The 15,744-nt window shown below is 31.4% G+C and overlaps 3 protein-coding genes across 6 annotated transcripts in view; all 3 read left to right on the top strand.

Annotated features, from left to right (window-relative positions):
- Positions 1–1,651: 1,651 nt before the first annotated feature.
- LOC105276546 lies at positions 1,652–5,351 on the top strand. 2 transcript variants are annotated; one of them, XM_011334255.3, is made up of 4 exons: positions 1,652–1,821; positions 1,902–2,027; positions 2,927–3,133; positions 3,434–5,351. In XM_011334255.3, exons 2-4 carry the CDS (start codon positions 1,919–1,921, stop codon positions 5,029–5,031), a joined length of 1,914 nt encoding a protein of 637 aa, XP_011332557.2. In that variant the 5' UTR covers positions 1,652–1,821; positions 1,902–1,918; the 3' UTR covers positions 5,032–5,351. The 2 variants fall into 2 exon arrangements, with proteins under 2 accessions (XP_011332557.2, XP_011332558.2); XM_011334256.3 differs by lacking the exon at positions 1,652–1,821 and adding an exon at positions 2,213–2,303.
- A 312-nt stretch (positions 5,352–5,663) lies between these two features.
- Positions 5,664–7,548, top strand: LOC105276547 (cilia- and flagella-associated protein 300). Of its 2 annotated transcripts, none has more exons than XM_026970707.1 (6): positions 5,664–5,824; positions 5,979–6,060; positions 6,520–6,589; positions 6,766–6,830; positions 6,955–7,127; positions 7,265–7,548. In XM_026970707.1, the coding sequence occupies exons 1-6, from the start codon at positions 5,697–5,699 to the stop codon at positions 7,467–7,469; spliced, it is 723 nt and encodes a 240-aa protein (XP_026826508.1). In that variant the 5' UTR covers positions 5,664–5,696; the 3' UTR covers positions 7,470–7,548. The 2 variants fall into 2 exon arrangements, with proteins under 2 accessions (XP_026826508.1, XP_026826507.1); XM_026970706.1 differs by having other exon boundaries at positions 6,658–6,830.
- A 307-nt stretch (positions 7,549–7,855) lies between these two features.
- The window catches only part of LOC105287167 (ecdysone receptor), a 50,976-nt gene continuing 43,087 nt past the window's right edge, over positions 7,856–15,744 (top strand). The window contains exons 1-2 of one of the 2 annotated variants that reach the window (XM_026970703.1): positions 7,856–7,915; positions 8,505–8,628. The gene's annotated coding sequence lies outside the window, so the exon portion shown is untranslated. Of the gene's footprint in view, positions 7,916–8,011; positions 8,629–15,744 lie in introns of those variants that run through there. The other variant, XM_026970702.1, reaches the window with a different exon arrangement.

Genomic DNA, 15,744 nt, shown 5'->3' with positions numbered 1-15,744 from the left:
CCCGAAAGCGCGAAAATTCGCGAGAGCAGACGAGCATCTCATTTCGCGTTTCTGCATTATATGACGATCACGCCCCTACGAATTTTCAGCAAGAGATTCGAGAAGACCGATTGATTATTGCATTGTATATAGTTTGCTCCATTTTAATTTATCTCTCGCGGAGATCAAGAACTGCAAGAAAAATATATTTTTTAACTCTAAATTAAGAAATCAGATATATTTATGTGACACGTACGTCACGCATGAAATACACGGATTAATACAAGCGTGCAAAACTACAATTATATATATATATATATATGATGAAGAATGATTTAATTTTCAATCAAGATTTTTACACTAAATATTTTTTTAATTAATTAGTACAAATTTCTAATATCAGCTTTTTGGTATAAAAATAGATTTAAATAATCTGCACATGCGCGTATGTGGCATCTCTTTTTACCTTTCTATTGAAAAAGCAATTTTTTGTATTTGTGTTTTTATATTGAAATAATCATGTATGAGATATAATTGCGATTATACGAAACATAAAATAATTCTAATAAAATAAAAACATATTTATCTAAATAATAAATTATTTGTTGTTTGAGGAAAGTAATATCTTGTGAGTGAAATTTAATCAGCATTAATTAAATAAAAATGTATTAAATTTTCTGAACAAGAAATTGAATAAACAAGTAAATTTCTCTCTCTTTTTTTTCTCTTTCTCACGATTGCATGACACATATGCGCGTCGGGTGCGTTTGGCGCGTGTGAGCGCAGCCGTTCTCATGCAGTGGCACGCGCCACGTATCTTTTGATGCATGATACAAAAGCCACGTGCCGTCTCTAAGTGGCAGCCCCCCCCCCCCTCACATAAAATTCATAATTGTCATAACATTGTGCGCGCGAAATTGACGTGGAAAGATCAGTCGTTGAAATCGATCAATTCACAACACGGTATAATTCGAATTCATAGATTGTTTTTCAATCCATGCCGATTTAAATTTTATTATTTGTAATTATTCGCACTATCGAGTTGAGATGATATATAATCGCGTTCTTTCAAATCCTGAAAATCGAATTTAATCAAAACTTTAAGCGTCTTTTTCAAAAAGTAATATATATCTTATGAGTAATAATCAAATGCGAACGATCCATAATATTAAATTGCAGATGAGCAAGAAATGTTTGCGATATCTGCGAAACTGCAAACAGCTGATTTTGTTTTACAGTTTATTTGCTCCACAATTTGTTTTATTATCTTATAATTAGTAACGCATTCCGGCCTCTCAATAGCAAACTCTGATAATTTTTTACGGATGAAGAAAAACACGATCGCCATTGTTATTCATAAAGTGTAATATGGATTTGTGACTGTATTTTTGTAAAAAATGATAGGAGGTAAAAATCGTAGTGAAAATGTGAAAGGAAAAAAATAGTTCTCAATGAAATAAATTCAGTAATTGTCCGTTCCTTATTATACCACGTTTTGAGTATCTCGAGCAAAACGCTGATTGGCTGACATGATATGGCCGGCCACTTGTTCCACCATCCTCATTGGTTATTCATCTTCATGCGCAAGAGCACACCTCTTTTCTTTATTACACCATGGCCAATTACATCGCCCGAGAGATGGCGTGTGGCACGCGTATTATCGACGCGAACTTACGCATTGACCATAGCTTCGCGTGTTCACCGCATGAAGTTCCTACTGTCAATTCGAAAAATTCAGAATTCGTTACATGTAATTCGAAGTTGTTTCGTGTTCGTGATTGACGTTGTGTATAATTAATTAGTGTATTAACTTGAGATCATTTATATTATATAAGATCCTAGGTATTCTTGAATATTCTTGAATTGCTTTATATAGATAGTCGTATAAATGCGATGAGTTATTTATCAAGTTTTCTTTGTAGGTTATATTCTCCTAATCATGGATAAGAGAAAAAGAAGGAGCCTTCTCAAACGATTTTCCACACGTAAATCCAATGATTCCACTATGATGAGATCTCTCAATCTGGACACAAATATCGTGGGCGAAGGTAAGAACGTTTACCATCTTATTTTGTGATATAAATTTTGCTAATTATTTAGTTTAGGGTCCTCACGATTCGGCTGGAACTCACCAGTATTGTGTAGTTTGACGCGTAGAAACCAAAAATGAAAGTTAAAATCGTCGCTCTGCCTCGCGAAACGAAATATTAAGTTAAAGTTGACCACTTTTCAGGTTAGGAAACCTGTCATAGCCTGAACAATGGTCAACTTTAACGATTTTAACTTTCATCTTCGGTTTCTACGCGTCAAACTACACAATATTGGTAAGTTCCAGCCAAATCTGAAGTGAGGACCCCTAGAAAGGATTATATGTATAATAAGATTTGTATAAAATATATAAGATAATAATAACAAGATTGTATATCAGAGATTTTACTACATAGATATGAATAGTTATATTATTAACATATTAATAGAAAATTTACTTATAGGACCTATATAAGTACGAGATTATTTGTATAATGTAACAATTAATATTATATTTTTTTACCTAAATATTAAAATAAAATATAATAAAATTACTTTTTTTTTCTCAATATTTCAATAATTTATCTTTGTATTATTTAATTATATTTAAAAAAGCCAGAAATTTGCTAATATGTTACATAAAAATTTAAGTTTTAGCTCTACTTGTGTTACTTTTATACTTGATATATTCTGTTCATTATAAAATATATCTAGAAAGATAATAATAAAACATTAGTTTCAACTACAACTGAAAAAAACATAATGCTATTAAAGATAGAGATAGAATAGTATTCATGCTTTAAACATTTTGTTTTCGAATGATCTAAGTATAAGAGGGAGTGGTGTCCTTATGAATTAAGGGTGAAAAATTTTCATGAGATTTTGATAGAGATTGTAATGTATCCTTTTTCTTCTACAGAACAAACATTTTGGTGGCGCCACTTGGAGGATAATACACTGCAGCCTTCCATGATGTCTAACAGGATAAATGAATCGAGTAAACAATTAAGTCTCAATTCAAAACTGGATTCCAGCCAAGAAGACACAGCAGAGTGGTGGAAAAATTTGAATATCTCCAACAGTGAACACAATGTTTCAGTAGGCTCGATACAAAACTTTAGTGCTGGTATGATTTAATTATAAATATTATAATGATTATAAATATATTTGTATATCTTTTAAAAGCTTTATTTTATTGTAATTATTAGAAACATTTATGAACAGAATTGCACAATTTATCACAATGTAATCTTTATAAATATAATATTTCTAGCATTTCTTAATTTATATATATGCCTTTTATAACTGATTATTATTTACTCGTACAAGATTGTTCATTTTTAGATGACGTATACATGCCAAGATTCTTTATAGCTATTAAAATATGATTTTCTCTTTAGGTGTAACAACATTATATTTTTTTCAGCTGTAGGTGATACTAATGTTTTGGAAAAATCAACATCAGAGTCAGACAAAGAAATTAACGTAAAAAAGAGAAAGCTTCGTCTAAGATCTGCAGGTAGACTGAGCGAAAGCAATGTGTTTTTAAATGTTTTAAATAGTACCGAATCGGACAGCTCGTTAAGATCACGGGTAAAAGAAAAAGCAAGCTATATGTCAGACAAAGTATCCCAAAAGAATACAAGCATACACAAGAATAAAGAGGATAGCTTAGATTTCAATTCAACAGTAAATATCTCGAAATCAAGACCAAGTATTTTTAAGAAAAAGAAGGATGAATGGTTGAAAGATCAGAATACTTTCCAGAATCTATTAACGGAAGATGATACATCAAATCTTGTTAAGAAAACTCATAATAGTTCAATAAATCAACATGGAACGCCAAAAGTTGCGGACAAAACTATCATAGAGTTACCTAGACATTCGGTAAATCGGGATACCAATGTTGATGAGGCGAACAACATAAATATAGTAGATTCTGAAATAGAGATAGGCAACATTCCATTGGAAATCTCTCCGAGAACTCCTATCGCTAAAGCTCTTGCAAACTCAAGTCGCAGAAGTGCTACTTCATCAGGCAAAACATTAAAATCAAGGAAAACACTTGATGAAAGTATAGCTTCGATGAAACAAAAGATTCAACAAAATTCCACTTTGTTAGAAAATGAAAGAAATAATAAAACGGTAAACGAGCAGGTGTCTGCTCATTTGTCCTTGATCGCGGAGAACTCAAATAGAGTCAGTGTTGAAAGCAATGGAAGAACTTCACATGAACAAAAACGTTTAAGAAAATCACAGAACAATCACAGCACACCACTCACAGCATCGAGCAGAAATGCATTTTTAACTATTAGCAAAATAAATTCATCCAAGACATTGAAAACGATGGACAACTTCTTTAAACCGAAAGAATCTACAGCGGCAAAGAAGCAATCACATGACTGGAACTTGATGCCATTACAAACCTTCACGGACACCGACAAGATAAAAAAGGTGAAGAATGCATTGGAGAGAATGAAAAACCGCGAGAGGGCCACAATGAAAGTGGATGTTGCAATCGGCAATAAAGAGTCCAGCACATCAAGAGCGAGAGCCATTGATAATATGCTTAAAGAACCGAGAAAGACAAGATTACTTGTAAATCCCCCCAAAATAGATAAAGCATTTCTAATTAATGGAAAGGTATACAAAAGGCCAAGACTACCACGTCCGAAGCACTGGGCGACGAATCGTCTTTACAAGTTTTTATGGAAACGTATGGAACCCAAGTACAAGTTAGCGACGAGAGTGCAATCTGAGAAATTCGTACAAGAGTTGGCGAAGGTGGTTGCTTTCATCCAGCGGCGTAAGAAGTACGACAACTACAAGATCGAATTAGAAAACCTAATGAAGCAGATGGCTCGCTTGGAGATCATCAATACCCGTAACGAGTTTTATCATTTTTCTCAGGATTTCCTACCGTACGAATTTCGCGTCAAAGTCCTCCCTATGTTATTGCCCGGTAACAAGAGTATTGTACCTTATGATCCAAATGAGTTACATGCTCCTTTACTTGCTAATTAATAAAATCATAACGTACAAAACTATGTGATCGCAATGTGACAAACTATATCATATAAAAAAGTTTTTAAATCTATCTACAAATGCCGAAAATTTCATCGAATGTCCTACATATTAGGGTGTGTTAATAATAATGAAATTTAATTTTGTTGTTTAACGTTCTGGTATAATTATTGCAACTTCAAATAAATTTCTATTTTTGTGTTTTTAAAGAGAGTCATAAAAAATGAAGGCAAATATGTTGACGATTGAGTTGGCTGTCTATATTACGTATCTAAAATGGAAACTTGCGAAGAAAAATCAAACTTTTGCACACACCTAAATATGTAATAAAATTAATAAATAAATAATATAAATATTTAAATATATAAATTAATTTCATGTTTTGATACTTGTAGTAATAATAAATGCGAAGAAATATGTTATTTATGATACATCAAATAGCATATACGTTGAAATACGATATATTTATATTTTTCAATAAATCAAAATATAAATAGTATAAATAGTAATAGTAATAGTACTTTTTGTTTATTTAAACATACAATTTTGCTTGTATCTCACACAATACTATATCTCTTATATTCCGTACACTTTATCTTGATATTACACACACACACACACACGCTCTTAATAATTATACAGTACACATATAATGCATATATCACATGCGTTTCCATAGTGATAACAAGTGTATAGAAATGGAGATCGAACCGCATTTCACATTTATGCCATCAAATGAAAAAACTTACGTGGGATTTGACGATAAAGAAATGCAAGAATATCTTTCTAAATGGTAAATTAATTATTTAATATTCATTAATTGCTTAATTATGATTTTTATAAAACTTCTAAAAATATAATTAAAAAAAAAATAATTATGTAATAACTGATATTTTGTGTGCTTTCAATCCAAGTATTAAAAGTATTAATGAATCATGTCTTTGTAGGGGTTTGAGAGGAAATTTTTTCATTCAGAATTTTTTATTCAATGGAACGTTTCAAGAGTATCATAAGTATCACATGGCCGATGTAAGTTTGTATTTTTATATCTAAAGCGGAAACAATATATTTTAAGTCATAGTTATTTTTTTTAAGTTATTTTAAATGACAATTTAATTAAGATGTTATGTTAAGAATTCGCATATGTTTGCATACTGATACTAGATATTTTTAAAACTTTAGTATGTCATCTTAATTTATTTAATTTTAATTTTATCTGACAATGGGTCATAATTTTATCGAAATAACGATAGAAAAAGTGAAAATTTCGTTTATTTAGTGTATTAAATTATCCTATTTTTTTGTTTAGAGAAATGCTTTTATTTCATTTACTTAAAAATTAAAAATTTCTTTCTCTTAAAAAAGAAATCATACAGAACCATGTAATTATTAATATTAATAATTCATATTAATATTAATAATTTATATAGTGTAAAGAATATGTAGAATATAAAGCAGCACTTCGTATTCTTTATTGAAATTTTGTAGACTTTTTTTAAAGATGACTTGGTTGCAAAAACATTATTGTCCAAGCAGGACAACGTCTGGATAAGACAAGGTATTTATATATATTAATAATTTCCTACTAATTTATTAAAGTTATACAAACAAATCTTGTGCTATTAGGTATACGAGCGATGAGCGTGGAAGTAAGACAAGTACCATGTTCTGTTTTAAGTATGTCATTCTTTGATAAACTGAAAAATCCTGATAATGATATAATATATAATTCAGGAACAATCTGTAAAAGATATGATATGCAAAGGGAGGAGTTTTTAATATCTGATAATCTGCGCAACGTAAGATATTTTCATATTTATAGTGAATAAATAAATTGTATTTCTATAATGTAATATTAATATAACAATAAGCTCTCTGGGAATTTTTATATATTTTTACATCTTAACTTTCCATTAATTTTAGATGCTTTTGAATGAGGAAGCAGAAGAATATAATTTATATTCGGAAGAGGAAAGAAACGAATTTTTATTTCGAATTTTTCAAATTCTTGTTCTTGGTGGCACATTGTGTCAGTTTGAGGACACACTACAACCTTATTTGAACGTTACCAAGAGTATCTATAAAGATCTTATAAGGTTATTATTAATTAGTTGATAGAATTATTAATTAACTACAATTATTACATCAATTATTTACTACAAGTATTAAATCATTAGTATTTTTTAAACTATTTTTACAAACGGTGGAAGATCAACTCATATTTTTTTGCTAGAGTACAACAACAAAGCAACACGAATAATTTAGTCGTGGATACATTGGTATTGGAAGTAATTGCTAAAGATCACAGAGGTCAAGAGTATTTTCCATCTAATTCTAGCCACAGACAAAATGTTGCATTTCTATTAATACATACGAAAACTCGCGAAATTACGACTTTTGTGCATCAATATGGTGGATATTGTAATTCTGTTGTATGAATCGCGCTATCGAGTTTGTGATACCATTATTGTTGTAAAAACTTTTAATACGATAAATATAATATATTACGGTTATGAACTTTTGTATCAAGATATAACTCATTTCATGTCAAATATTTGACAAAAATTTGTATTCGCAGTTGCTGGCATTTTCTGACATCATTATTTTTGTCGCGAAATTTATATTTATATTTAAATTTTAAATATTTAATTAAATATTTAATTTAAATTTATATTAAATTATAATAATTATATTCATTTTATCTGTGAAATCCTGATATTAATAATGGCTGATTGTTTCATTCGAATCGAATTTCGCGCGCATATAGTGGTTACTATTTCATCCGCAATCGCCGCAGCGCCACTTTCGAAATATGTCAGTCGCGACTCACACTGTCGATACACATTACTACCGCAGTCGCGCGCTTGCACTCTCAGCGGTCGAGGTAGGATGCATAACGTGCGTGTATTGTCGCGTTTTTCTTCGGAAGAAAAAACATATTTTTATTATAACATTATTTTGTGTTGAGTTGTGTGTGCGTCTCTCTCTCTCTCTCTCTCTCTCTCTCACTCTTTCTCCCTCTCTCGTTCTTTCTCTTTCTCTCTCGCTACCTCCGCCTTACCACGGTCCTTCTACTTTGGCGATACAATGCAGCCCCGGATTCATCGAACGGATTAAAGCAGAAGTGCGTTTTCGGTACTAAAGAAGAGATGACAAGGCTAAACCGCACGAAAGGAGTGAAAAGGGAGAAAAATAGTGAGAGAGATGAAGAAGTGAGAGAGTGAGAGTGACAAGGAGGGAGCCAAAGAGAGAGGAGAAAAGGACAGTCGAAGACATACGAATGGTGACGAGTGCCGAGGAATGCAACGACGACGTAGCAATCAATTGCGTTTTCGTGAGAGGCGAGGCGGCTAAACGCTCGTTAGCAAATTTCCGATTGCTCTCTTTATTTCTCTGCTCATCGGACTCGCGTATTCGGACTCTCACCATCTCTCTGGCGTCCCCCTGCACGTACGCATATGATATTCTTCTAGTGCAGCGAGGAGCGAAGTGATATGTGTTACACGTGCATCAAGTGTGATAAGTGCCATCTAAATGCAAGAATATATAAGAGCCAGAATCCTGCCAGAACTTCTACGTTACGTGTCCTGTTATAACGTGAGTTTCAGCAACTTTCAATTTCCATATTTTTAATCGATTTAATATATATGATATTACGTAAATAATATATAATACTATTTATTGGATTTATAAATAATATTTGTCACGCCTCACCGAGAGAGAGAGAGAGAGAGAGAGAGAGAGAGTGTATAAAAATATTTGAATGACTTATTTAGAATAGCAAGCCACGTCAAATTTAATTGGGCAAAATCAAACTTTAATCTATGAAACAATTGCTCTAGTTTTCTTTTCGCATCTTTTGCCTCTCTCTATTTTGTTCCGTTTTCTCTACATGCTCTTATTCATTTACTGTTTACTGAATCAAAGTAATTTTCGTATAAGAAAACATGTAGAACGAGAACTCTTTGGTTGCGCGAGTGAGTAACCCAACTTATATTAATGTCGAAAAATAATTTCTACTTTTATTATTAATTATTACATTAATGTGATTGTGTTATTTTACACAATTGCATAATCGGAATCATTAAATCGTTGATTAATATATATAAAATGCATTATAATAATATTGAGCAGCAGATAATTATCTTGTAAGGCTTAAAATTAAGTAAATCTCTCTCGCGTTTACTCTTGTAATTACGTCTATAATATCATGATAAATAAATGAATACGTGTTACTGAAAATTTATCTTATAAGTTGCCGTTAACAAAATTACGATAACATAAACAATTAGGCAAATAAGCAATTTTAATTGGTAATTTTTCTGATATCTGAGATCCGCTTGCACTCGATTCAGAATTGTTGGTAATGTTGTTTCATTTTCATTTGTAGTTGCTAGTTAATGGAAAAGTTGCTTATATGTGCAAAGTAGATAACATCGTTAGGTTTGTTATAATTTCTAGAAATGAAAGTAAAGTGCACTACGAACAACAAGTACACCCAATCTTGCATTAATATACATATATATCATAAAGTTTTCATTTATTAAAAGTTCACGTAGGTACTTGACTGGAATGTCTTTTCTTATTCACCGTTTTCACTTTGCATCACATATGATTTTCTTAAACTTATTCCAGTTGCCGCAGACTTAAATTAAAATAATAGTTTCCAATTTGATTCTTGAGGGGGAGAAAGAGGGCTTGACAAATCATGCAGCTTTATTTTTTGCCGACAAATAATCAAGCATTTTTCAGAGTATTATAATATAATATAGTTAGCTGATACGTGGCGATAAGTCATTGAACAAAAATAGTATAAAATAAAATTAAATAAAATTAATCCTTATCATAAAGCTTTGCGTTTAAATTTTGCTTAAAAAAGTTCGCACAGACATTTCAGTCAATCCAATATAACTATTAATATACACAAGGTGATAATAAAAATAAAAATGTCTGAAAGTGATAGCGTCCATGATTGCATATTCACCTGAAACAAATCTTTAATAACGTATTTTAACCGTTATAAGTGTGGCTACGAAGAGGAGATTCCCCAAATTGTTAAAACCAAATTGTTAAAAACATAAAAGTAACAAAATGGCCATTTTAAGTAAAAAACATTACGAATTAATGCACGTTACTTCTTATAACATTTATTGTAAAATTATAAAAATTTTGATAAAATTGAATAATAAGAATTGAATTTTGTTTCGTATTCATATAATCATTTATTATTTCAAAACTTCGAGTTTCAAAGTATCTCAGACTAGCGATCGACTCAATTTCGTTTCGTGACAAATAAGTTGTTTTCGCGATCGCGTACAGATTTCAGACAATGGAACTCGCGCAAATTCAAGGCCTAATCGCGAGAAACGGATAGATTTCGATTATTTTCACCGGTTATTTATTGTCTCGATTTCTGAGCTGTTTGTCACATTATTTTCGTCGATCGTCGAGGTTTTAAATGAGAAGCTTTGTCCGCAAAATCAGAGTCTCGATCATAAAGCGTGCAAGTTCGGATCTCAGTTTCACGATTTTAAGACGGATCGCGTTCAAGTCTCAGTACATAAACCATGATTTGATTTGAAATAGTTTGTCATATAGAATACATGCACATACTTTTTTATAAAATCAATAATTATTGTGCGTGTTGTCTTCTTCGCAAGAAATTTCTTTGTGTGAGCAAAGAGAATAATCTTATATATTTATCTTACATTGTCTATACATTAAACAGAGATACATCTTATTTATATAAAGTCTTCTTATATAACTCTGTTATGTACTCCAAATTTGGGATGTATAATATAAAAGAGTAATTTTAAAATCATAGCATATAAAGAAACAAAATTAGGTTTGAATATTAAGATTAGAGGAGATCTCACTGATCTTGACACATATTGTCAAGAACATGGGTCTGACTAACTTGCAAAAAGTTTTAGCCATTCGTTTTATTACACAGTTATGGACAATTAAAATCGGTAAAGTGCCCCTAATCTTAATATTTACCTTAGATTTTTGTAAGTTCAACTAGAAAGTAGAAAAAGTAAATATAAACTTCTCATAATATTAATACAAAATTCTCTTACGTAAAGTGTAAGAGTAATATGTAAGGTTAATTAATTACAAATAATAGATGTTTTTATTGCTATAAGCATCTTCTTATAGGCAATAAGTGTTTTAATAAAAAAACGTTGAATACGAACTGATCACCGAAATGAAAAACTTATGCAGATTTTAAAAATATACTTTATATAAGCTCTAAAAGAACCCTAAAATCGGAAATAACTGCTGTGAGAACAAAACAATTAATATTATTGGCTTGGCCAAAAAGTAATTGCGTTTTTTTCCAATAGATGGACATACATGTCTTAAAATGTAACTAACTTCATTCTAAACCGCAAATTCATTATGTAGGTTAACAACTCACAGTTCAAGCTTGTTTTACAAAAAGAAAGTACACGATTTCGTTAACGATTGTTTCTTTGCCGTCGATTTCAAAATGGAAAATCAAAAAGAACATTTTCGTCATATTTTGTTTTACTACTTCCGAAAAGGGAAAAACGCTGTGCAAGCTCATACAAAGTTACGTGATGTATATGGCGAAGATGCTTCATCAAAACTGCGGCAGTGTCAAAATTGGTTTACTAAATTTCGATCTGGAGATTTTAATGTGAAAGATGCACCACGCTCAGGAAGGCCAATCGAAATTGATGATGACAAAATAAAGGCACCGATCGATTCGAATCGGCGTTTAACGACACGAGAGATTGCTGAGAATCTTAACATATCGAAATCGAGTGTTGAAAACCATTTAAAACGACCATTTAAGACGACATTAGTAAGCTCGATATTTGGGTAGCACATGAGCTCAAAGAAATTCATCTCACTAAGCGTATTGACATCTGCGATTCTCTTTTGAAACGTGAGGAAAATGATCGATTTTTGAAACGTATGATAACAGGCGACGAAAATGGATCGTCTACAACAACGTCAAACGAAAAAGATGGTGGAGCAAGCGTGATGAACCTGCTGAAAGCACTTGAAAAGCAGTGAATATCTGCCACCAAAGAAAGATTATGCTGTCAGTCTGGTGGGACTGTGTATTTTGAGCTGCTTGCAAGGAATCAAACCATTCATTCAGACGTATACTGTCGTCAACTGGATTGCCATCGAACAGAAACGTCGAGAATTGGTGAATCGCAAAGGTGTTGCGTTTCACCATGATAACGCTAGACCACGTACAAGTTTGGTCACTCGTCAAAAATTGTTGCAGCTTGGATGGGATGTGTTACCATGATGTTACCACATCCACCATATTCGCCAGACCTGGCACCATCAGATTACCATTTGTTTCGTTCTTTGCAAAACGCCTTGAATGGTAAAACCTTTACTGCTGATGAGGATATCAAATCGTTCTTGGAATTGTTTTTTGCTGAAAAAGATAAGAACTTTTTTGAGCGCGGAATCATGAAGTTGCCTGAAAAATGGCAAAAGATAATCAAACAAAATGGACAATATATTGTTTAATAAAGTTTTTGTTTCCCATGAAAAATTCGCCTTTTATTTATATAAAAAAAAAAACGCAATTACTTTTTGGCCAACCCAATATTTAGTTTATTTCAAGATATCCGTGTTCTCATTGTCATATTGCATGCAATACACATACAATGTAAATTTACAATAAATATTATATTTTCTTTTATTTAATGTTAGAATATAAAAATGAAAACAATAATAATAATAAAAATAAAACCCCCAAAAGGGCGTATAACGTGTATATGTAAGAATGTATATAAAAATATATGCATTATCATTTAAAACAACGCATATTATAATATAATGAGATATATCTAAAAATGAATATTAGGTGCGTGCGTGCGTGCGTGCTTGAAAGAGAAAAAGAGATTTTTTGATTTCTCAAACACACATTACTTATTGTTAATTATTATCCCATTATTCTATATAAGACTAATCTGTTCTCACTTATTCAATACCACATTGCAAACAATAACGAAAAAGCCTGTCGTAGCGAGCGGATAAAACAAGGTCATGATGATGTACGTGTTCTGATATTTAGTACGTTTCAAAGTACGTTTCAAAGAACATATTTGTTTTTACTTTGTTTATGTCAATCACAGGATAAGTTACAATAGTCCATGTCAAAATTAACAATTGAAAAGACTTTTAAAAAGAGTGAAAGGAAAGAGTAAAGAGATTCTACAATAAAGATATTATTATATCTATAAAAAACATTTGTTACGTATTCAAGTTTACATTATTTATTTATAATACAAACTCTACATTTTGCATGAGTAAGAAAAGTTATGATGTTTGTAAAAAAGAAACTATGTCGCATCAAGTATTACAGTATATTGCATGCAATATGACAATGAGAACACGGATATCTTGAAATAAACTAAATAATATAATATGTAATATTAATATTTCAATTAAATGATTCAAATATATCAAGTTTTTTGTTCTTACAGCAATTACTTTCGATTTTCGGGTTTTTTTAGAGCTTATATAAAGTATATTTTTAAAAACTGTACAAGTTTTTCGTTCCTTTGATTTCATATTCAACGTTTTTTTATTAAAACTACACTTATTGCCTATAAGAAGATGCTTATAGCAATAAAAATATCTATTATTCGTAATTAATTAACCTCTTACTAGTGCCGCTACGGCAACATGCATAGTATAAATCAAACCTTTCGGTACGTAAAAGATTAATAATTATTGTTAAATAAATAAAAAATTTCCAAATTAGGACGTGCAGTCATGAAGTAGAATTTCAAATGCGCAAGTATGCAAAAATTACATAATACCCAAAACGTCCCTAATAAAACAATAAATTTATTAAATCTTCCATTTCGAGCATCGCGCGAATCTATTACAAGTTTAGCGTTCATGTTGACGCACGTTGTATACCGTCGTACCGTGCGCGCGCGCGCGCGCGCACGCGTCGCGTCGATCATCAGCCGACGAGCTGACTCGTCATGACGTCATTATCCGCGCAACATATCATTTTTAGCTCACATACACATATATTAACTTGCGCCACAAGAACGGAGCGAGTGACCGCGTACTCGCGTACTGTATGCTCGATATTCTCTATACCGCAACTGTGATCCGATTACTAATTTGTTCAATCGCTCTCGCGCTAAAAAACGTGACGCGTTTTCACATGGAATTCTGCGTACCTTATAAGGCATCTTTCTTTATTTTTTACCAGTTCTAACTTGTATTTGTAATTCCTGGATAAAGAAATTATTGGTAAAAACTCCAAAACTGTGTTTTGGATTTTATAATTTTGTTATAATTTTGTTTTTATGAATTAGCTTGATGCTGTGTATAACTTATTATATATGTTGTTAAAGTTTTAGTCTCAATCTTTTATGTATGTCAAATATTTCAAGTTATTGTCAAATTGTCAGATTGCCTTGAACGATGATACTTGTACTATTTATAAAATACTAGGCAGAAATAGATGCTAGAGATAAATAAATATATAATTAACTCAAAATCTAAGGCATTGTTATGCCTAATATAATTTTTATAAGTATTTCTTTTCATAAATATTCAATGACACATTAAAGGATTTAAACGATTAGAATGATTTCTTCATAGATACATCAAATATAATCAAAATTGTCAGAAATAAAACAAGAATGTCGAAAGAAAAATCTTATGTTTTTTATACTCTTTAAAAGGATCAAACTAGATTTTTCAAAAATTCAATATATTTGTCAGATATCCCCCTTTTGATGTATATTTAGCACGCAATATTTAATTATAAATGTATATAATATGGTTTATGTTAAATCATTGGTTAATGTAAACACATTACTTTAATGCAAATAATATTTTAAATTTGAGAAATCTTTAATATTAACTTATATCGCGATTAATTAAATTTCTGTAAAATTCATTTAACTTCGAAAATATCAAAATGCGATTTTTGACACTACGACAGTTGGTTATTTAAAGTAAGTTCCATTTGGCGATCGTATCATGAATATCAATATTCACTAAGGAACAAAGAGTGACGCTTACATCGACGCTGTCGTCAAATAAAATTTGCCCCTAGTTTTCGATTTTTTGTAACTCAAGGAATCGATGAATTCTGAAAATGTACAGCTGCTTACATTCATAGCTATCTATACTTTCGCTACGGACTATGCTTGAGTTTCTATAGTGCCGCATGTTTTTACGGATGGCCATAATGATCATGTATTGCAACGTGAACGCAATGCTTTCCCTTGGCACTACTGACCGAGGCGAAAACATAGCGTTCGCTTCATTCGTCTCGCCATCGCCGCATCGCCAGCACATCCGACCAAGCGTTTCTCGAGGACGACCAGAGATAGAGCGCGGACAACCGAATGAGAAAATATTGCGGGAGGAGAAGGGCGGAGAAACACGAGATGTACTGAAATCAATGATGATGAACAACAAAACCGAAAATGGAAATCACTATGTGTGTCGAAATATATTGATATCCACTCGACACTATTTTTTTTTCCATTTTTCTATTTTTATACTTTTTTGTTCAATGCCACATTCTGGAAAAACCGCGTATTGTTGGTCTGATGAAAAGCTTCGTCCGAATTTTTTAGCAAGATTTAAACACAAAATTCTTAATACAAATTTAGATTATTATACCTTAGCGTCTTAATACAAATAGTAAGAGTTAATACACAATTTCGTCTTTGAATG

This window comes from Ooceraea biroi, chromosome 6 (genome assembly GCF_003672135.1).
Source record: "Ooceraea biroi isolate clonal line C1 chromosome 6, Obir_v5.4, whole genome shotgun sequence".
NCBI lineage: Eukaryota > Metazoa > Arthropoda > Insecta > Hymenoptera > Formicidae > Ooceraea > Ooceraea biroi.
Note: the sequence above shows the minus strand (reverse complement) of the source record. Positions and strands in the feature narration are given on the sequence as shown.

Coding starts and splice junctions, on each gene's coding strand:
- LOC105276546 (XM_011334255.3), top strand. CDS start 1,919: ATGGATAAGAGAAAAAGAAGGAGCCTTCTCAAACGATTTTCCACACGT. Junction 2,028..2,926: donor CACAAATATCGTGGGCGAAG/GTAAGAACGTTT, acceptor TTTCTTCTACAG/AACAAACATTTTGGTGGCGC. Junction 3,134..3,433: donor GATACAAAACTTTAGTGCTG/GTATGATTTAAT, acceptor TATTTTTTTCAG/CTGTAGGTGATACTAATGTT.
- LOC105276547 (XM_026970706.1), top strand. CDS start 5,697: ATGCGTTTCCATAGTGATAACAAGTGTATAGAAATGGAGATCGAACCG. Junction 6,061..6,519: donor ATAAGTATCACATGGCCGAT/GTAAGTTTGTAT, acceptor GAAATTTTGTAG/ACTTTTTTTAAAGATGACTT. Junction 6,590..6,657: donor CAACGTCTGGATAAGACAAG/GTATTTATATAT, acceptor TTGTGCTATTAG/GTATACGAGCGATGAGCGTG.